Source organism: Python bivittatus, unplaced genomic scaffold, assembly GCF_059951505.1.
Source record: "Python bivittatus isolate LINGU-HERP-01145 unplaced genomic scaffold, Pbiv_v1 ctg000840_np1212, whole genome shotgun sequence".
Lineage (NCBI taxonomy): Eukaryota > Metazoa > Chordata > Lepidosauria > Squamata > Pythonidae > Python > Python bivittatus.
In genome coordinates, this window is record NW_028277113.1 from 17,176,703 (window position 1) to 17,200,034 (window position 23,332).

At 38.7% G+C, this 23,332-nt stretch overlaps 1 protein-coding gene across 1 annotated transcript; it reads right to left on the minus strand.

Annotated features, from left to right (window-relative positions):
* On the minus strand, nucleotides 1–22,800 carry GMPR (guanosine monophosphate reductase). The gene is made up of 9 exons (XM_088130951.1): nucleotides 22,338–22,800; nucleotides 19,045–19,164; nucleotides 16,757–16,840; nucleotides 13,808–13,981; nucleotides 11,380–11,461; nucleotides 9,452–9,558; nucleotides 7,473–7,515; nucleotides 3,369–3,528; nucleotides 1–1,778 (listed from the first exon to the last, which is right to left on the minus strand). The coding sequence occupies exons 1-9, from the start codon at nucleotides 22,422–22,424 to the stop codon at nucleotides 1,598–1,600; spliced, it is 1,038 nt and encodes a 345-aa protein (XP_087987077.1). The 5' UTR covers nucleotides 22,425–22,800; the 3' UTR covers nucleotides 1–1,597.
* Nucleotides 22,801–23,332: the final 532 nt, after the last annotated feature.

The window sequence follows — 23,332 nt, forward strand, 5'->3', positions numbered from 1 at the left end:
CCTTTGAGGCTCAGGTTTAGAAGGAAAGGCTACAATGAGAAGATGGGCACTCCTATAGTATCTACTGCCAGGTCCTAAATATAAAAGATCAAATTTCTTCAGCATATTTTTACAGAACATCTAATTAGGTGCATCTGATATATACAACATCCCATCCTCCATCATCCCATGAAAACTGAAAACTGGTGGTAGAGTTGGAATAATATTCTTTGTTTGGGATTATTTCCAAATCATTCTGCCTGTGATAATTTGCCTATTTCTTAGCTAGATCATCTGTCTATGTAAAATAATCAGTAAATGACAGGGGGATTGTTCCTTACTATACTCAATTGCTCCCTTGCCATATATCTCTTGCCTCCCTGCTATGCCCACATATTCTATCTGATTAAAATTAAAATTGATGTTTCTAAAGAAGGTTGCTGGTTTGCAGTGACTCACAGGAAGTAATTAAACCCCCACCCCCACCCCATCCTCTCTGACAAGAGAGGAGGTCAGTCTTGACCCTACTTCAACAATTTCATAACAGCAGATGTTGAATCTTCTTTAATAGAAATGAATGCAGTGATACATGTTATGTACACAAGAAAGTAAAAGGGCTGGACACGGGGGCCTGGTGAAAGTTAAACCTGATTTTCCTGCCCAATGCTTATGAATTGGGTTTGACTGGAGCTAATCAATCTGTATTTGAGACTGCTCAATTACATAGAAACATCTCTACATCTGTTTCGTAGTTTTAGAAAACACTTGATCTTTTTTTGATGAATGGTTTTTTTAATTTGGCTCTGCACAGTAGGCTCAGATGTGAAGCTGTAGTGCCTTCTTTGTCTTCACCCAAAGGAATTTAAGAAAGATAGCCACCATCATTAGTTTAAATGTTTCTTCTTTAAAATGATATGAATGAACAGAAAGGGCATCTCCATTTGCAATGTTGAAACCTATTCCCTAACAAAGCATTACAATAAATTGAGTCTAACTATTTCATCAACCATTTTAAGAACCATTTTAAGTACAATCAACACACATTAAAAATTGAGCACTTGATGCCTCTGTGAAAATAAAACAGCATTTTTTCATTCTGTAAGTGCTATTCCAAGGCTGGCATGCTGAGGCAGTATCCATGCAGTGAGGGTTTTCTGGGCCTCAGAGTTGCTCTCCTGTTCTTCTGACTTTTCACCACACATTGCAGGAGTAGTTGAAACTTTGAATATAAAACCCTGAATGGCTTTGCTTATACTGGTAATAGGGCTGATCCAACAAATACTTTATGAATGGAGATCTAGGTCCTTATGATGGGTCGTACTTAAAGATCAAACTAGATTTCTTATTTACATAGGCAGGGATATAAAAATAATACCACTGAATTCTGAACAAAAGTATAATCATGGATACAGAGGCAGTTTATGGCTTGTCCTCATCAGGCCCACACCACTACAATAATCAATGGTATTAAGCAACCTGCTTCTTTCCTAGCTTGGAATATGTCAGCAGGAAGCTATTTAATCGCCTCCCCTTCCTGCAAAATAAAAAAGAAAAGGTGGAGGAGAAAGAGAACTTAGCAAATTTCACATCTCCAAAGACCCAGTGTTTTCTTCTTTGGCTAAGAAAAGAGTTGGCTGTGCTGCTGAGTTACCCGAATAAAAGTTGTCCTTCGACTAAGCTCTTTGAGTTTGGCAGCTCCCACGTAGGTACAAGTAGAACGGAGACCACCCAGGATGTCACGGATGGTATTTTCTACATCTCCTCTGTAGGGTACTTCCACTGTTTTGCCCTCTGAAGCTCTGGAGAGGAAAATAGTTTTACTTGCATTGGTGGGCTGTCTTCTCTAATATTAAAATGTGTTTCTTTCCCACAGTGCCTATCTCATCCAAACACAGATATATTTGCTTGTATTCCAATCCGAAATCAGTTTGGAAGGTATTTGCTCACTGTAATTATAATTAATCTAGATAGTATATATGTTGGGGGGTTAGTATTAAAGAGAATGCCATTTTATAGAACTGCTTTTCTGAACTGAAGGGAATATATTTTCTTCTTATGAAAATCCCCACAATATACTTACAAGTTGATCCAATCTTTTTAACCCTTGGAAGATGTCTTCCATTGTTCAACTATATGAATTATATACTTATTAATTCATTACAGAAATGTGTATATCTCCCAAATATTGTTAATTTGCCCCAAACCAACAGATGCCTCCCAGTGGTTTCATATAGATCTTAAATAACAGGGAGGAAAAAGCCAAGTCCTGTGGTACCCTACTCTTGAGCAGTCATGACCTTAACTGCTCCTGCCCCATTACTACCTGCCCACTCTGGCAGGGCCAGAACCACTAAGCTCAATGAAATCATCCCACCTTTGTTTTGGATTGTGACCACCATGATTTCTCCATGTCATCAGAATCTAATTTTCAGAGGGTAGGAGAAGGAGTGATGACATTCTGAGCAGACTTCCAGACTGATTGCTAGTGGGCACTTCTGAGCTTGCAACTTGTCAACTGTTGGCATTTGGGAGTTTCCGGGGGTGGGGGGTAGTGGCAAAAAATTCAAGACAACCATGTGATTGAAACTTTACCCCTTTTTTACACACATTGTGCCAGGCAAATAAAAGGAACAGGGCTTCAATCGTGTGGTGGCCATCATCTTAACCCCTCCCCCAGCAATAAAAGTTTATTGGCTTTATTATTTGATTTGATTAGTAAAGCCATCCCTTTCAGAATCAAAGAAGAAAATAAATACTGTGCAAAACAAAATAAGCAACAAAGCTGACAAGTCATCAGCACATAAGGCTGGCAACAATAACACACGTCATTGTCACAGAACGGGCTCACCTACCACCCTGGTCCAGTGCATGGGAGAAAAGCCAGGTCTTTATGGCTGTATGGACATCCATACAGGTCATCCAAATTTGGGTCATCCAAATTTCAGGGGGAGATCATTCCAAAGGACAGGCACAGCAAAAGAGAAGGCAAATCCCCTAGGCCCTGTTAAGTCATATTGCTGCAAAGAAGGGACTTGGGCCATGCCCACTCTGTGTGACCTCAGGGCAGCAAAAGGCAACAGGAGAAAAGCGGTCCTGTGCCATGCAGACCCTTGAAGGTAATAACCAGCGTCTTGAATCGTATCTGGAAGTTCACGGAGAGCCAGGGCAGGTTACAAAGTAGCAGTATTACATGGGTCTACTGCACTACTACCCACGCCGCTGCGTTCTGGACTAGCTACAGCTTCCAAGTGGCCTTGAAAGGCAGCCCCGTACGGAGGACATTGCAGAAGACCGCACCTCTGTTTGCTGCTGCCGACACCACATTAACAAAATTAGAGTTCCAAGAAGTGGCCTTGTATATTATGCAGAAAAGCGAATACACCTGGTACCTGTATTCTGCAACACCACCTGCGTGCTTCTTCATAGCAGTGTCAGAGCTCATCCCATAGAAAAGCTTCATTTTTTTACCGTTTTTTTCTATAACCTCTCCAGCACATTGATCATGTCCTGCAAACATGCCTCCCAGCATCACAAAATCAGCACCAGCTCCTGTGATTGGCATAAAGGAAAAAAATGACTATGAGGGATTAAGCCAAAACGATACAGCAGTTACGATGTTTAATCAGGGCTGCATTAATAATTGAGATCTCCTCATCAGTTCAAGTATTATATGTACAGCACACAGACAGTATTTAGAGACATGTAACAGGAAGGGACATGAGTCCACAAAACTCTGTCACAAGACGTGCCATGCGCCCACATTAGTTAAAAAAAGGCTTTCTCGCATTTGGAAAAAATGCAATTTTGAAAGAGATTTTATTTTAAAAGAAAAAGAAATTCACACCAAAAAAACCCCCTGAAGAGGTGTGCTTTCTATTTCACAGGCTGTGCATAAGTGGCTTTACAGGAAACTGGATTGGGAGGCAAACAGAGCATTGGATACCAGTAGACTTAAAGAGTACAACAGAATGAGGAGATTGAAGAAAAACTAAGAGACTTCTTTGTGACTATTTTTACCACAGAAGAGAGAGGACGCAAACCCGTGGCTCCGGAGACATTTTCAGGAAAGGAGCCTGATGAAGGAGTGCAAATAGTGATGGTGAAAGGAAGAGGAATGCAAAACAAACACATTGAAGGATTCAGAAGAAATTCATCCAGCAGTTCTGAAAGAACTCAGGTGTGAAATTGCTGATTTGGTAAAATATATGTGATATATGCCACTACCATCAGTCGACAGGTAGGAAAATGTAACACCATTTTTGAAAGGTTAAAAAAATACAGGTCAGCCTCCATTCTACATAGATGACAAACATTCTTGCATAACATGTTTTGAAATATAAGAGTATAAGGCTTGTTCAAGATGTCTCCATAATGCTTCTGCCAAAAAAAAAAAAAAGCTTTTCACTAATCCCGTTACAGGTCTGTGTCTATGAGATGTCAATACATTTATGCAGAGTGTAATCCAAGGGATATTTGCCTTAACTTCCAAGATGTTTCTCACACAGTTCTGTAGTAAAGGCTTTTATGGGCCTACTTAGTGGACATGAGATAAAAGGATAGCTCATCCTGTGCAATAAATGTTTAAAGGAAAGAAAACAAAGAATGAGAATAAATGGACCATCACTATATTGGAAAGAGTCTCCAAAGCTCTGTTTTGGAATAAATGCTACTTATTTATGAATTATATCACAGGGTGGGGGGTTGCTGAAGATACCTACTCTTGTTCAGCTTCATTGTATTTATTACATTTGCAACCCTCTTTTTTTTTTTGCCAAATAATGGTACTGTGATAGTTAAGAATAAGGTTAAAATACAGAAACACTTAATAAGAAATGTAGCCTTATTATGGAATGGTAACAGAAAGTCTAACCTCCCTTTGCAGGGGCTTCCAAAGCCACTGAGAAGGATTTACTTATCTTGTTCTTATCCTATTCCTTGTTAGCTTGGTCTTTTTTAATTACATTGCATTTTATACTTTTTGTATTTATATTTTTATATTTATTACTATATTTATTTATAATATATTATATAATATATTTATTTATAATATATTCTTATATTTATATTATAAATATTTTTGTATTTATATTTTTGTATTTATATTGTGAGCCGCCCAAAGTCATTCTGGAGCCAGGCAGTGCCTAAATTGAGTAAATTAAATTACTTAGATTGAATTAAATTTCATCTTCCTACGAAAGATACCTTTGGGTTGTGTGAGCATCTATCCTATAAAACTGATAAGTAGGCAGCCTTCTAAATGAAAGAACAACTCTTCAAAGAGGCTGATAGGACTTCAGAAGAATAACACTGAACTGCATCCAAAATTAAACTAATAACCAAAAAAACATTTCACTAAGGCAGTCCAGAGCTCCATAATCAATAATTTATGTATCACATATTAAATTAGCTGAAGTTTCTGAACATTTTTTCCAAGGAATTCAACAAAGAAGTTATGGTAGCCCAAAAAAGAGATATCAAAGGCAATGCTGAGCAACTACTTGCTCACCGAATCAAAGGGAGAACTGTAGTTGAAGGGTGACACTGTCACATGAAGGAGTGATGCTGATTTTGAGGTTTCCCATTTTTCAGGATGAGAAAGTGAGGAGGAGAACTGATAGGTCACTCTCTTCAGTTCCTACTCTTAAAAACCCACAACCTCTTCCAAATAACTTGAAATCATTCTGTGAAAATTCAGCAGCAGAAGAGGCAAATTTTGTAAGCAAAAGTTTGAGGTGCTTGTGCTGATCTGGGGGAGGTTTTGAGGGTAGAAATTGGACTTGTTTTTTCCTAGAGCGGGTTTTCTCAAACTTGGCAATTTTAAGATGTGTGGACTTCACTTCCCAGAATACCCTAACCAGCATGCTAGGGAATTCTGGGAGGTGAAGTCCACACATCTTAAAGTTGCCAAGTTTGAGAAACACTGTCCTAGAGCTTTCCTCTCCCTTTGTAGCCTTACTATTGAAAAAGAACCCTAAAACTGCATCACCCAAATTCAACCATTTTTTACCAGAATTCATTGGCACAATCATGGGATACTGAGGAGCTGCACAGGGGCTACACATTGTTCATCACTGATCTAAGGCATAAGTTACCAAGGACAAATCTGAAATGTACTCTTAGGTACCACAACCTGGATATCTAGATTAAGGGCCAAATCCATTAATTTAAACCTTCACGAGAAATGTAATTCACACAGCAGAGTTGTGGTTCTTGTTTTCTGATCGACCTTTCAACTAACCAGGATCTGCTTCTCAATTCACATATTATTTTGTTTAGATTAAACTTTGATTTGTTTGTACTCATCCACAACTTTGTACACTAATTTAGATTTTGTTCATTAGGGCTGTGCATGCTTCAAAAATTATTCAAAGGAAGTCTATCTGAATGTCACACAAGCAGATCCATTTCCGCTATTCATTAAGGCAGCATGTCTTCTTTCAGGCTTTTTACAGCTGAAAAATCATGTGCTCTTTTAAGGAATTGACTCATTAAAGTTAATGTTTTAACTTTCGTGAGTGGATTTCTTAAAACAGCAAAACACTTTTCACTTAACATTTTGACAGCATTAGCTGTTTGGTGTAAACGCACATCCATAAAAGCAGTAACATCAGGGGAAAATAAGTAGAAGGAAATAATGCATATATTGAGGAATAATAGAATAAGTACAGTAGAAGGAAATGATGCGTATACTGAGCAGCATACATCTATTGGGACCATTATTTAGAGAAGAGCTTTCAGAGAATTAGAACTTTCAAAAACCAAGTGGTTAATGGTGCCACTACTGATATCCAATCAATATCATTATTATCAGTAGTAACATCAGCTACTAGTGGTAGGTCTTAAGTACTAGGGAGCAGGGAAAAACAAATTCATTTGCATCAGGCTATAAAACAATCTGTCCCATTTTATACCTTCCTTTGTTTGTATTATTTTATATTTCCAGAATACTTGTAAGAATTAATTTACAGAAAATATTATGTTATAAATTTTAGCTTTTATCTACAATGGATGCTGATTTCATTCGTGTCTTACTACAAAATTGCAGTTTTCTTTTTTAGGAGATGGAAAGAACTTGTGAATTTAAAGAGTCAGAGATGAATGAAAGGAAAACAAAACTAACAGTCATCCATCATAGGAAAAAAGATCTGAGTCATGAATAGTCTTTAAAAGTTTGGAGGTGAAATTCTGTTCAGTCCTACTCTTGAAGCTGTATGAGCACAGGCACCTCTCTCTGACAGGTTCTTCAGCTTTGATAGCTATATGACAGACAATTACTCTCCATCCTGAGACCAGCTGATCCTAGTAGGAATGAGTGAAAAGACTGTTTGCTCCATTACATAGTAAGAGCCTGCCAAATTTGTTTCTTCAGAAGTGGGATGGGAATAATTTGAGATTTAAAAAAACAAACAAGCAAAATCACATACTGTCCATTCCTAATCGTAGTAGATTTATCTTAATGCATTTCCCACTCTTTAGCAACAGATAGTACTCACCAAAAGCTTTGGCCACATCACCTGGATAGCTGCATCCTCCATCCTGAATAAAGGATGGAGACAAGGGAAGAGGTCAGTCCATACATCTCCATTTGTTACTGTTACACACTGGTATTTAACCTGGTGTTGGCAGAAGGATTCAGCCTAAGCATTTATAGGAAATGAGAGCTAGAAAGTGAAAGCGTCAATCTTTTTTTCATAAAGGGTTTAATTTCAATACACTAAGCACATTATGAGAGCCAGTTTGGTGTAGTAAAGGCACCAGGCTAGAAACCAGGGGATGGGGAGTTCTAGTCCCACCTTGGGCACAAAGCCAGCCTTGAGCCAGTCGCTTTCTCTCAGCCCTGGGAAGCAGGCCATGGTAAACCACTTCCGAAAAAAATCTTGCCAAGAACAATGCAGGGACTTATCCAGGCAGTCACCAGGAATCAACACTGACTCAAAGGCACCCCCCCAAAAAAGCAGATTAAAATTCCATTTACATGGAATTTTATGTGGTCTGTCTTCAAAGCATTAGACAATAGAATGCAAATTTCTTAAAAAGTTACTGGAAATGGGATTTAGGCATAATCTTATTGCAATAATTAATCAGATATATTTGCCCAAACAAGCAGTCATGAGTATCAGTGTTGTGGATATGGAGATTTTTCAGAAAACAGGAGCACTAAAGAAGATGCCCACTTTCCTCTATTTAATCTCACTACAATGAATGAGGATGGCAGGCACTGATGGAGAGGGAAGAATCCCAAGTGCCAGTAAAGAAGGTTTTATATGTCCCAAAGTGTTTTGGAAAATATACTCCCTTTTCAAGGGCACTTCTGGAATATCTGTGGACTGACTGGTGTGCTCATTTTCTTGATTTACTGTATTCTATAAGCCTGATGTTCTTATTTCTCTGTACAAATTATAAAATGAAGCACGTACTTAAGCCTTGCATTCTATCCTTCAGAATGGGCAGGAAAGTATTAAATAAATACCTAAAATTATTTTTTAAATTTTCTTTGATAAGATTATAAACCATTATAGTAACTTGTAAAGCACACTGAAGACATTCACAGAAAGGTGAGATGGGATGGCCTATCTATACTCCTTTCCTTCAATCTATATTCACCAAGTGTGAATGTTCTGTTACTAAACATATGCACTGAAGAGTGACAATTCTAATGCACTGTACATGGAATTGTTCTGTAGACCACTTTGTTGGTGCAACTGGTGCAAACCAAGGATGAACTACTGGATCTCTGTATGCCAGAAGCAATTATTGCTTCTGTAGTTTTTGCCAAACACAATACAAGAGGCAACAAATACAGTGGTACCTCGGGATACGAACGCCTCTACTAACGAACTTTTCGGGTTACGACCAGCTCCAGCCGCAAAAATTTACCTCGATGTGCAAACTCCGCCTCGGGGTACAGTCATTTTTCCGCCCTGACACGTGGTCCGCAGCCATTTTTCCGCCCGATACGTGGTCCGTGGCCATTCTCCCGCCGCGCCGCACCCAGCCATTCTCGCGCTGTGCTGCGCCCGGCCGTTCTCCCACCATGCGGCGCCCGGCCGTTCTCCCGCCCCTGACACGTGGTCCACGGACGCCAGAACGGATTAACGGTAATTACATTGAACCTTATGGGAAAATTTGCTTCGGGGTGCGACCAATTTCGGAGGGCGGAATGGATTAACCGGATTTACATTGAACCCTGTGGGGAAATTTGCGTCGGGTTACAACCAACTCGGGATATGCCCAGAGTCACGGAACGCATTAAGTTTGTATCCCGAGGTATCACTGTATCTGAAAACTTCCAAAATCTTTATGAGCAGAATCATGTCTTTGACCTGGGAAGCGGTCTGTAAGTTTTTAAATAAAATAATAAGTAGAAGAGTTAAAAATAATCCAAGAAAAATCTCCCTTAATTTCTACTTATTGGGACTTTGCTTCTGGATCCTTGTTTTCATTTATTGAATTTAACACAGATCCTGCTTACGGAAATGATATGTCCCTGTAGTCCATGGGCAGAATCTGCACATTCAATTACTGCACTGAGCTGTGGATAGCCAACTCCAGTTTTTATCCGAGTAGTGCACACAGAACCTAGGCATTAAGAAGAAAAAAAATATGACATCACAGCACCTTGCAATTTAGATGAAATGCAGTCCCTGATGCCTTCAGATACCTGAACCCATATGGGAGCCTTCTCACATATACATACACTAATAAAATCATATGGACAGGACAGAATAAGAGAGCTCTTTTCTAGGGGACAGGACACAACATTCACAAAAGCCAAAATAACACTTGATCGGATCCATAAAGACTGAAAGATTAGCAACAAAACCAGTAAATACCCTTTTCCTCTTCTTGACGTCTTCCTTTACATCAGTGTTGTGCAAACTTGGCCACTTTAAGATGAGTGGACTTCAACTCCCAGAATTCCCCAGCCAGCATGGGGAGTTGAAGTCCACTCATCTTAAAGGGCCAAGTTTGGACAACACTGCTTTACATGAAACAGGGCTAGGGAGAGCCTTGGAGGCATCAAATCCAAACCTCCACTCGGATAGGAAATCCACAGCAAGATTAATGTCACTTATTGGTTAACTCCTCCGCATAGGTAGGTAATCTGTTCTCTTGGGCTGCACGTACCCTCCGCCATACTCCAATTTCACATCACTGAATTTTGATGGCAAAACAGCCAAATTGCAGTGGCACAATTTTATTGCTTTTTATTCAGTATTCTACCTGAGCTTTTAGTATTGTGATTTTGAATATATCTTTGCATGTCTCTGGAGAGACCTGACTCTGACTTTGTCTATCATCTTCCTTTTTAGCAATCTCCTAATTCTGGAAAAGTTTTCTCTTTCAAATCAAATGAGTCATTTGGCAATGATCCACGTACTTCTGTGTTGAACTTAAGGGCTTTGTGGTTGCTTTCAGCAATGTGTCTTCAACAAAACCCTGGAAACTACTACCATGCCTAGCTATTCTAGGACACAAATACTTACGGTATTTAGAGTCCCCCCCCCATCATTATCAGAATGTATATTTTCCCAGACTATGTGAGGGCAGTTAAGTTGCTGATTTTTTCACAGATGTTGCAACATACATACATACTCATCATGGTATTCCCTTTTGGGGAAAGCAATGTTACACAAAGCACAAACAAGGAAATTATAAGCCAAAAAAATTAAAGGCATAAGATAAGAAAAAGAAAAGGAAATATACCTAGATCTAGTTTACAGCAACTTTTCACTCTACCTGTCCGTATTTTTTTATACTTGCAAACCAGTCTTCCAACTTGTCCATCCATATACCAAATCAGACACTGTTTTTTTGTTCTTTAGATTTCTGTTAGCTATCAGTTTATCTAAATGATATCTGCAAGAGGGTATCTGTTCAGTCAAGAAATGGATTCTTTCTAAGGGATCATTTTCCTTTTTCTTAGAGACACCGCTTCCTTGAGATCCCTTTTTTACATGAATAAAGAGGAATCATCTTCCCTGAAGTAAATGCTGCTGTATCATCCCTGTAAAATTCTCTGCTTTGTCAATGTTGGTAATTGTCATTTTGTTCATCTTCATAGCAGCTCTACAACAGGATAATGTTATTCATTTCACAGACAAGGTTCTAAGGTTCATTTCGCTTGTCCCAAACTACTCCAAATTCCTAAACCTTGAAGACTGAGCTAAACTCAGTGGAGCCTCACTTTCTTTGCTCTGCAACTCATCAGAAGAAGCCCCCTGAATATAGCATGTAATCTTAGAATACAGCCCCATCAAGGCATGTGGTATGGTCGATTTTACCAGGGTATTTTCCAGGTTTACAGCACTGTTATAGGCAGTAAGAATACAAAGAAAATACTCCTGACATAAATGAATAAGCGAGTAATTTGAGCATATACACTTTTAACCAGCTTACCTGGTCCAATTCCTACTTTAATAATGTCTGCTCCAGACAGAAGAAGTTCTTCCACCATCTCTCCTGTTACCACATTTCCTGCCTGAAATATAGGCAAAAGCATTAGATAATGAATAAATCCACAATGATTGCAGCAGTGAACAAATGTATTTTTTCTTTCTTTCTTTCTTTCTTTCTTTCTTTCTTTCTTTCTTTCTTTCTTTCTTTCTTTCTTTCTTTCTTTCTTTCTTTTTCTTTTTTTCTTCCTTCCTTCCTTCCTTCCTTCCCTCCCTCCCTCCCTCCCTCCCTTCCTTCCTTCCTTCCTTCCTTCCTTCCTTTTATAGCCTGCCCTCCACTCTGGGCAGATTACATACATTGTGCATTCTCACTTATATGCAGAAAATTGCCTTATTTTCAAAGCCACAAACTCTTTTAAAATGGGGTGTGATTATCCAATGTGCTGTTCAGCAATCAACAATCATCTTGGCTGATTTACAGCCAAAGTTCTCAAGTGATCAGCAGGTGTATGACACATCTACTTTCTATCTTGTAAAAGCAAATATTTCTATTAAAATAGACAGTTTCTTTGCCCTGGCACTAACTGGATCTTATTCCTATGCCAGGTCACTCTGGCAAGTTAGGTGTCCCTCCTCCGCCCCTTCTCCTAGTATCTCTTATCTACATTTCCTTAAAATGTTGAAAGAAAAGGGGAACATTATCATAGGCATAACTCTATATGTAGCAAGTACAAACATTTCTTATAGTCCATTTTGCACAATCAACACTTTTATTTAATAGAACAGAAATCTTGCTTAATACAGCAAGCCAGAAAGGTTGAGATCAGAACAGAAACATCAGGGCAAAAACGTGCCTTTTCTGACTGAAAAGAAGTCACTAAAAAAAAGTGCCATGAAACTCTTCTAAATAAGTCACAATTTCTAGAAAGGCATTTCCTCACTGATAACAATGGTCAAAGTAGACATAAAAGAAACATTTTGCTTCAACAACTGATTTGCTTTTGATGAACTACTTCTTCGGAAAAGGCTCACAGTTTCAAAAGAGGCATTACCTTCTATTAGCATTTACTGAAAAGTACTATCCACCACTTTACATAATCCATGTCTCTACTTGTGCATGAATTTTTTGTTTTTGTTATGACATTTTTTAACTCATCCTTCCTCTAAGAAGCTTGGGATGGTGTGTATCTAATAATGTAGTTACTCACCTGTGTTCTGGAAAAGCACTGACCATTCTTCTGTGCTAATACTATTTTTGAATATTTTTAACAAGCTTACAATGCATGAAACAATATTATTTGTTTCAAAATTATATTGTATGTTTTTATAAAAAATTAAAGCCTGTATGATGCAGACTCTAGAAAGCTAGCCTTCAAGATGGAAATCCCAGATTCAAATCCCTGGTTCATTCTACAACTCACTAATGACATTATTACCACTACAATTCAACACATGACCTGTTAACATGCCAATCTTTGTGTTGTGCTTTAGATCTCTAGCCCAACCTATCCCATAAGCCTTAAATGTTTTTCTACTCTTTTAAATAAAAAGAGATGGGATCACAAATATAATATTGTATATTATTGTTTTTATTGTACCCCACTTAGAGTTGTTTTAGAGTTGGACAGGTTTATAAAGTTCAAATAAATAAATAAATACATCTGAAGACATGACTGTTACTAAAACTCTTATATGTGTGTGTGCACGCAAAGAGTACTATAGAAAGAAGTCCAAATGGGTCCTTTTGTGGAGTTCATTCTCCATCTTTCACTTGTGAGATAACTCAGAAACAAAATGAATCAGAAGTAATAAAACTCCTGTAGAAATGTCTACCAGCATAACTATTTCTCCTTTGTTCCAAATCCAGAGTCATTCTCTAATGCAAGGAACATTGTAATTAAAACAACCACCTTAAAATGAGCCATGATCTCACATCAGCTCCACTAAGAGGACAGGGGGTGGTTATACAGTGCCCACCCCTGGTCCATTCCAAAATAAAGATGTTGTTTTTTTGTAATCCCAGAAATCTTGCAGGATTTTATCAATATATTAGGAAGTGTTGGTGTCTCTCTTAGGTAATGCTCTCTAAAGTATACTTGGAGGGAATGGAATGGTCTGGATCATCTCACAACAATATGCAAAGATAGCAGAAAAGAACACCCCATCCCTGGAATAGAAGCACGAAGTCAAACCATTCATCAGTTTTGCTCAATATTGCCCATATTGACTGGCAGCAAAATTTCATACAGGAGTCTATACAACCTGTAGAGGTGCTACAGATTAAACCTGGATTTTTTACATATCAAATGCGTGTTTTATTATTTATGGTCCTTCCTTGCTAAGACACAAGACATGGAATACATTTGCTGGAATCAAGAGAATCTTTTGCCAAATTACAAACCTATCCATCTCCCCATTTCTCCAAACCCTACCATGATGGTGTGCTTTGGGAACCGGACATGGACAGCTTTCACAAATTCCACAAAGTGTTCTGAATAACCATTGGCCACATCCAGGCAGATGTATTTGATAAGGGGAATGGCCTCAATGATGTTTATCAGCTTCTCAAAGTCTGCCATCCCACTGCCTGAACTCACTGCTACATGCTGGAAAAAGAAGATGAGAACGATTAAGGCTTTTATAGAAATGAGATCAAAAGTATTCACATCGCATTGCTTTGCAGAAGCAGCCACCTGGGAAAATATCTAAGACAATTAAATATGTGACTTTTCAGGGGGGTTTTTTCTAGGAACACAGCAAAGTTGCAATACAGGATGAAGTTTTAATGTGTGTGAATAATGTACTCCACTGCAACTATTTACTTACTTATTTATTGCCATGCACACTGCATCTCTTTTGTGATCGAAACAGAATACAGCATTTAAGAACATCCTTGATATTTTTGGCAACCTACATTTTTCCTAAGTTGGATGAGTTCATACAATTTGTCAAGGAGAAAGTTCCATGTTTTAAATAGGAATATAAGAAGCAGCTTCATCCTGTATCAGGCCATTTGTTGCTTTATATAGCTGACAGCTGTCTGCATTGACTAGTAGTAGCTCTCCAGAATTTGAAACTGGGGTTCTCCTAACTCTATCTGGAAGAGACAGAGATTAAGCCTGGAACTTCCTGAATGGAAAGCAGAGCCCTTCCCTCAAGAGACTGGTGAGCATGCTATGAAGAGTAGCTACAGAATCTGGAAGGAAAATGTTTTGCAGTAAGGATTATTGCAATTTTGTAATTTTAATTGATTTTAATTGTTTTGTAAACTGCCCAGAGTCGCTCAACGAGATGGACGGTGACAAATTTGATACATAAATATAAAAATATGAAAATAAAGGATAGGGAGAAATGATTGTCCTTGGCTAGGATCTGGAGATTTTTCTCTTACACTGAGTTGCCCCTGGCTAGCCAAAACCCAATCAAGGAGTAGGAACTTAGCCTGTGCCAGGTACCTTTATATTCTCTGGAGTTCACTTCAACCTGCTGAGAATACCAGGAACATCTGGTTTTACAAAGTAATCAAGGTCAAATTGATACATAGCTCTCAGATATAATCAAGCTGTTCTCTGATTACATTCATTTCTGAAGATGCTAAATCTGCTCCATGGCGACATATCTCTTAGTTACACCCAACTTAAGTACTATAATGAGACTAGGGCACCAAGTATTTAGAAACTTCAACGGTCTGAAATGATTTGTTCATACTATTAATGAATATATGCAGCACGTGACTTCTATATGAAAACAACTCCTAGACTGTTTCTAGACAAAATTCAAAGAGCTACAAAATCTATAAAGCCCTTATATAACTTTTAAAGCTTACATGCTCCCAAATAAGCCATCTAGGCTTTTTATCCTCCCCCCACAACCCCCTGAAGACATTCATACCATCACATCTCAAGCTCTAACTACAATTTCATACATTCATATGCATACCCCTCCCCCCCAAAAAACAAGTAAATTTTAAAATAACAAGGAGTTTTCAAATTGAACACAGTGGGACAAAAGCTAGGGATTTGTGGTTTGGCCTGGAAATCTCCAAAAATTAATGAAAGCCTTCTGCTAATTTATCAATATTGTATCTTTAGGAACACTGAGGTTAGCAAGTCTATCAGTACAATCTTCTGTCTATTCTTTTAAAGTATTTGCTTCCTTGTCATTTAGAATATATCTGCATTATTATAAAAATTCTCATTTCTTTCAATGAAGTTTACAAAGCTCAAAATTGTGTTTGGGTTTTCTTTTACAGAACTGTTTTATATATTGTACAATGTTTTATTTCCTATTTGATCTCAATGTTTTTGTCTGAATAAAATATTGTGTTTGCTGCTGTTTTCACAGCTTACCACTGATGAATAAACCATTTTCTTACCTACTTTTGTCAGGCTACCTTTACTTTAATGTATTTCCTCTATACAGGGTTTTCTAAATTTGCAAACATATCATCAACTGATAACTTTAATAATTTAAACTTGGTTTTTATATTCCATTAACGTTTTGCTCTTCCATACTATTAAAGCTGAAACCCTAAATAGTCTTTATCAGAGTGAATTGATAAAGAAACATGAAAAAGATTGTACAACATAATAATATATCTATAAACTCAATCTATAAATAGATCAATAAATTTTGATATGCACATATCTTTCCAGTGTTCTATATTATTTCTAATTATATTATGTATTATACCCTTGATCTTCCAGGATGGGATAGCCACAATGGTGTGGAAATAAAAAATATAATAAATACCAACATGGTGCCTGAGCACCAATGTACCTACAAACACAATCCCTACTGCCCTCTAGACTCCTTGGTCAGCCCCATTTAGTTTATCTTTAAATATTATTTTAATTAAAAATAATTATCAGCAAGAAGTTGGCATCCTGTTAAACAAAGGGCTACCTTCTACCATCTAGTTTGCCAAGAATGCCTCAAGGCCTCACATAGGTTCCAAATACAGTATATTGTTTAGAAAATAAATAGGGGAAACAGCTCTAGTTCAATGCTTTGTTTGGAAGCACGTGAGCTGGTTGTGGTAGAGAGTATCCAGTTGTGCTAGATATGATGGTGAGGGTACCCTCACCAGTTTGTGTTCTGGTAAATGGATGTTTTGTGATTGGTAAGGATCACAACAGTCATTTTATTACTGGGCAGCCTCCCTGTATCCATAAATGCACCCCAATTTCCACAAGTGCCACTGCCCCAATAACACTGGGTCCCTCTAATATACACCATACATCCTATGGGTCTAGTATCTTTTGGAAACATTTTTACCTTTATAAAGCACTCTCTTGCAACAGTATAGGACACATCAGAGTCCTTCTTATATTTCAAGAAACACAATCTAATACTTAATCATTAACTTTGTGAAAAAGTACCTCTAGGCATTCTGGGTGATCACTTGCAAACAGCTTCCATTGTTCTAGAGAGTAATGCTTGTGTATTGCAGTAAACATTGTGTACTAGAAAAGCAAACAAACAAATACGGTATAATTATGCTGTTTGATGCAGCCACACACAAAAAAATAAAGATCCATGGCATCATTGTAATGTATGAAGGGTTCTTGTTTAAACAATAGGAAGGTATGATCTTCATACAGAAACAGAAAGCTATGCAGAGATCTTAGACCAGGGTTCCTCAACCTTGGCAGCTTTAAGACGGGTGGACTTCAACTCCCAGCTGGCTGGGGACTTCTGGGAGCTGAAGTCCACCCGTCTTAAAGTTGCCAAGGTTGAGGAACCCTGTCTTAGACTACACATGAAAGAGACAGCAGTGAGGAGCTAAAGCCTTTGGCCTGAATGCTTCTTTGGAGGTCAACGGTCCTCCAGATTCAAGCAACTGGCTTAAAATATGAATTCTGTCCATATGTGGTATGACTGCCATAGATTTCCACAATAGTGGAATTTTGGCATTATTTGTAAATAATTTTATTTGAGTTCAATCATTATAGGATTGAATAATAAGCCTGCAATCTTCTACAATAATTTAGTAATTATACTAAGAGTCCATTAGAGAAGAAAATGATTAAGAACTGTGATAAAAGAGCTGTTCTTATCTAAGAACCATTACAGACTACCATAGAAGCGTGAGGTAAACAGGAAGTATGGAAAAAGATGATTGGGTGAGATGATAAAGTAGAAGAGGTTGTGCATGAGAAAAAGGCATATGAGAGAATTATTACAAAATATGAGGAAAAAATACTGTTTAATGGTATACAGAGAAAAATAAAGTTGCAAGGAATGTGGTCAAGAGAGCAAGAAATTGAGCACTGGAATTGTTAAGAGAAACATTTTAAAAAGTTGACTGCAACAGGAACGGTTTACTTAAAAAGTCAATGTGGTCAAACAAGAGTTAAAGTCAAGAATGAATAGGGCTGAATATAAAAGTAAGTAACTACTAGGCAAAAAGTACACTGAGGTGGTCTGAACATACAGAGAGAAATAATGAAGATCAAATTGCAAAACAAATTAGTAAATGAGTCAAAAGGAAAGGCAGATTGAGAAAACTGGTTGGATAAAGTTGATGATATCCTCAAAGACAGAGGTGGGACATCTAAAGATCAAAAGACAATGGATGAAGTGATGGATGAATATGACGGAAGCGAAGATTGAGGGATAGAAAGATAAAGAGAGGTATAATGAATGATGTTGGTATGAACTAATTTTAGGTATCTTTCCTTTTTTTTCCTTATTTCATGCCTTTAATTTCTTTTGCTTAATAATTTTTACTCCTTTTCTGCCCTTCGCATAATGATACCTTGAAAGAGAATAGTGTGATAAGCATGCACGTATGTCTGCATGTAATTTTCTGTCTATATGGTGTAGTTATTTTATTTTTATTTTTAATGGTATCATATATTTATTGGTATCATATGTTTATTGATGCTGTTTGGAGATCAATAAATCAAAGAGCAGGATATAAATTGAATGAATGAAGGAGCAGATGACTGTGGCTTACATATAAGAACATGGAGCTACTGTATATTTACAAACTAGAAACGTACTATTTCAGCACATTTTAATTCAGTTTCAACACACATCTGAAATATTACCAAATCTATACTATTATACTATATATAGTAGTAAAACTATTAAATATGCTAATCTGAGTCCTTCAAGAGTTATAAAATAGATAACAAATGTTTTCATCTTACAGACTATAAAAATATAATTTATGTAATTTTAATTTCATATTAAGATTAGTGAAATTTCTTGATATAGTCTACATAACATGACCATTCCAATGAAATTCATTGCAAGCTCCCAAGTATTAAAAGTTCAAGAATAAAAAAACCTGCGAAAGAGTCCTGCCTTCACCGATGTATTGTTCCTAGGATTCTTTGAGAAAAAAAAATGGGCTGCTTGAGAATAATACAAATTCAGCTAAATTCTTTCACAACTTAACTACAGAACCTCTTTCAATAAGCGGTAACTTTCTTACAAAAATTAGCAATATTCAAAATTGGCTACCCTTAACGGGCTTATGTTTCACATGAGTGTTATTCAGACCAGTCATAAAGTTTACTTTTTATGGAAGATTACATTTACTACAGACAGCAGACCACATCAAGGTCAATGGCTTAAATGGTTCCAATGACTTCAAATTAATTCAAATGTTATTTTCATTTCTTTTTTTTATAGGAGAGGAGAATTAAGAAGTACTTACTTTAGTCATAACTTGTGCCATTTCAAAAGTGCCCACAGTGTCCATATTTGCTACGATTATGGGGATGCCTGTATAGGTTTGCTTGGAGTTACGGAACGTGAAGGTACGTGTAAGATCTACCTGTAGAAACAACACCTTTTTCAATCTGTGCTTTGGATCAGAAAGGAGCACTGCTTTTTATTCATATTCAGTGACAAAAATGCACTCATAGAATTAAGGCACAAAGTTAGGAAAACATAACCACCAAGATAACAGTTATTAAATAATTATTTCTCTACAAAAATACCTACGATCTCATAATAAATCCTTTAGTGTACTAAAAGGGCAAGGAAGGAGATAGCTAGCCAATATGTTTCTAGCACTGTAAAGTATCTCATTTAGGCAATAAGCTGGCCTAGCCCATGAGAACGCCTGAAATTCAAATCTGATATTAACTTGTCAGCAAATGTGAGCAATGGAATCACATGCTCATGGAAAGGGTAGATTTGTAATATAGACATACTTTTCGATCCAGGGCTCCCCAGATGACAAAAGTGAAGTGGTTGAGAATATTTGTATCATGCTGTGTTGGCTTTTTCATCAGCTACTCAATTCTTGAAAGAGGTACTTGTCCATTATGTTATATGCCCTAGTAAACTCTCAACAGGGCTGCAATATACTTGACATGGGCTGGCCTCCAAGACTATTCAGAAAGTGCAACTGATCTGGACTCCAGAATTAGCAACAAGATTTACTACCCATGAAATTATAATATCAATTTTATAGGAGTTTCCCAGCTTTACCAATTTGCTTTAAAGAGTGCTATTTTTACTTTTAATGCCGCTTTATAGTCTGGCCACTAAGTAACTTCACAGAACATCTTTCCCCCACCCCATCTATGCACTAAAATTCAGTTTAGAAAACTTGATCAAATTCATTCATAATTTGGAGATCATTAGTTATCTCCAAATTATGAAACCAGCTGCCTATTATAATCCAATAGAGTAGCAATCTTCACACTGTAAACAGTTTTTAAGACCTATCATATTTAGACAAGGTTTTGCCTTCTACCAGCTGTTATTTAATTGTCCTGCCTTCACTGACTTAAAGGCATGCACACACACATTATAGTTTAGCATTAGGTATCAACCTACAACTTTGGCATAAGCAACCAATCATAATTAAGGAAATTAAGGTTCAGCTGATGTGTAACTGCTAAATCCAATTCAGCATGATAAAAAGATTTATAAGAATAGTTTATATGCAACAGGTGTGTGTGTAAATTCCTGGATTATATGATACTCTCAAGACCCCCAAACCCTTCCATGTACTAAATATTCACATGAGGAGGAGGGCACCTCACTCACTTGCATGTTGAGCTTCCAAAATCCATCCTAAGAACAAAACTGAATCTCATATGTTATAATATTCAGAAAGAATCAAGAGTCAATACCTAACATTATGTTTCTAGAAATAAGAGAAAAGCAGCTTGGGTTCAAGGCTTGTATTCCAATAATATTTAAGTGGATCCTATAGAATCCAACAGGGCCTACTTTCAAATTTACATGCACATATAGAATCCATATGTGAATATAATGGTCATACTACACCAAAATTTTTTAATCTTACTTAACTGGAAGCCACTGTTAATTTGTAACCTGCACCTGTGAATGATGCTCAAGATTACATGGTGATTAGGTTTTAAATTAACACAAATTTATCAAACATGTCCTGGTGGATTGTAAGCATTTTTAGCTCCAGTCTCATTCAATTAAAAAGGCCCTCCAATTCTAGACTCTCTTTCAAAGTCCTTCCCAGAAAATTACAGGTCCCGGTAAAGTTTTTGGATCAGTACATGCTGGAAACCCATATTTCAGAAATATTTCCCATAACAGTAATTTCTTGCAGAGAGATGTCTTTTAACGACAGCTATGTAGACAAATGTCTACATAGCCTGCAATCATGGAGCAGTAATTGTAATTATGTAAACCATTTGATTACAACCAAAGATATTGTAGTAATCTGCATAATAGAGGGAGAGAGGGGAACCCTGCATTTTTATTCACAACCATCCACTTTCTTTTTTCAGTTGCACAAAACAGGGTGCTGTAAGGAAATGCAGTGTTCCTGTTGGATCCTGGCCAAGGATCATCTAGACCTGTTTCAATCTTGACAGCTTGAAGATGTGTGGACTTCAACTCCCAGAATTCCCCAGCCAGAATTCTGGGAGTTGAAGTCCACACATCTTCAAGTTGCCAAGGTTGAGAAACACTGATCTAGACTGACTGAATGTGTCCTGCAGTCCTTGGAGACTTGTTCTTTAAACCTGCTTCAGAAGTCTTCATTTGGGAATGGTCAATTATGTGATCAAAGCTTTGTCCCTTTGTACAAGCATATAACATTGATGCACATACAAAACGCATGGGGCTTCAATGGTACAGTCAACGGTGACATTTTGACTTTTTTGATCCTTACCCATGGAACACCATGTTTGTGTAAATACGAACTCTTCAACATACTTTTGAAGGCCATATGTTAAATAGGGCTAAATTAATGATAAATGTGGGAAGATTAAAGACCAATGCATAAGCTGATCTTCTGCTAAACACAAAAGGGTTTTTTCATTCCCCTTCCAAGCTCCCCCCGCCCTTTCTGTGCTTCTTTGTGTGTGTGTGGTGCGTGCACTTAGTTATTCAAGGCACCTGATCCGCCGTCCTCAGAAAATCGCCGCTCTAGCCTGCTTCCACTCAAGGAAAAGACAGGCCTCTAATGCACGGTTTGTAATTTGAATCACGGCCCCCCTCCGCTCTCCCCTCCTTTCGCCCGCAAAATGACATGTCATGCCTCTTGTTTATCGGCGCCTCCACAAAGAGTTCCGCGCACAAAGCAATCCGACTCTAGGTCTCCTTCCTTCCCCCCATATCCATGCTGGCTTCTTGCAAATTTGGAAGCAATTCCATCAGATGCACCGGCCACGCCAGAGCGAGCCAAGGGAATAAACTGTCCTGAACAATCCAGTAAAGATTCTCCTTTGGATCGCAGCCTGCAAATGGTGAAAAAAGGAAAGCAAAGCAAAGCAAAGCCGTGGCTGATACACTAGGCCATCCTCATCGGCGGGGTTACACATAAAGTTCTGAAATTATTTTACTTCGTATTAGGGACAAAAAGACAGGAGGCGGGAAGGGCAGAACCAGTAATCCATTAGCCTGAAATGCAAATCGGAAGAGAACAGGGGTTATGTCTACTGAAGTCAGACAGCGCGTATTAAAGGGGGGGGGGGAGAGAGAAAGCATGCTCATTTGGAAATGCCCCACCTCTGCTCTGCTTTTGAGGCTGCTCCGCTTAGGTCTGAGCAAGACATCTTTAAAGTCCAGTTTGAGATCTGCATCTACGCGGGGCATCTCGCCGGCTTGGCTGGGAGGAGGGACGCTCGGGCTCGGGTCTCCCGAGGCGGCGGCGGCTCTTCTGAGCGGGGCGGGGGGCAGGCAGACCAGAAGCCACCCGAGCCGGTCTTCTGGACCGGGTATTTATAGGGCGTGAAGAAGCGGCAGGCAGCGTCCCAGCCCCATAGCTTTATTAGGAGCAGGCTGGCACGGAATGTACATGGCCGGGAGGCAGGTCAAATGGCCTCGCTCTCCGGCGCCGGCTCCTCGCCCGACCTCGCTTTTCCTCTCCCGCTCGGCACTGCAGGTCTCGCTTGCGCCCGAGCGCCGCGCGCTCCTACAGCAATGCAGTTCAGGAGCGGCGAGCCAGAGACGTTGCTGCACTCAGGAGGAGGAGGAGGAGGAGGAGAGGAGACGGCAGCGGCGGCGGCGGCAGCAGCTACTATAATACTGGAGTGCTGGCGCCGACCCGGCCGAGCACCGGGGAGAGGCTCGGTGCTGATTTTCCCGGGAAGAAGCAAGGAAAGTAGGCGCGCGGGGTGCAGCCCGGTCGACGCCAGCGCCGCTCCAAATCGGGAGTGTGCGGGAGAATTAGGGGCAATTCAAGGGCAGAAGAGGCAGCGACTCTCCCCAGACCCTCCTTGTTTGTGCTCTTTGGAAAAATAACAGGACTCAGAGCTGCTGCTCCTTTTCGTGCATCCCTTTCTCTTGGTCCCTCCCTCCGTCCCTCCCCACCCTCTGTTTGGTCGATGGTGTGTGTGGGTTCTTCAGAAGGGCTTCCCTTACATTGTATTTCTTGTGTTGATCAATCTTTCGCTGCCGTTGTGGTTGTTTAAAAAAAATGTACCAAAGCTTTGCAAACTCCGGGGAAGAGGAGGTGAATAAAATCTTCCCTTCCCCATAAATTTGTATCTCAGCTGCTAACA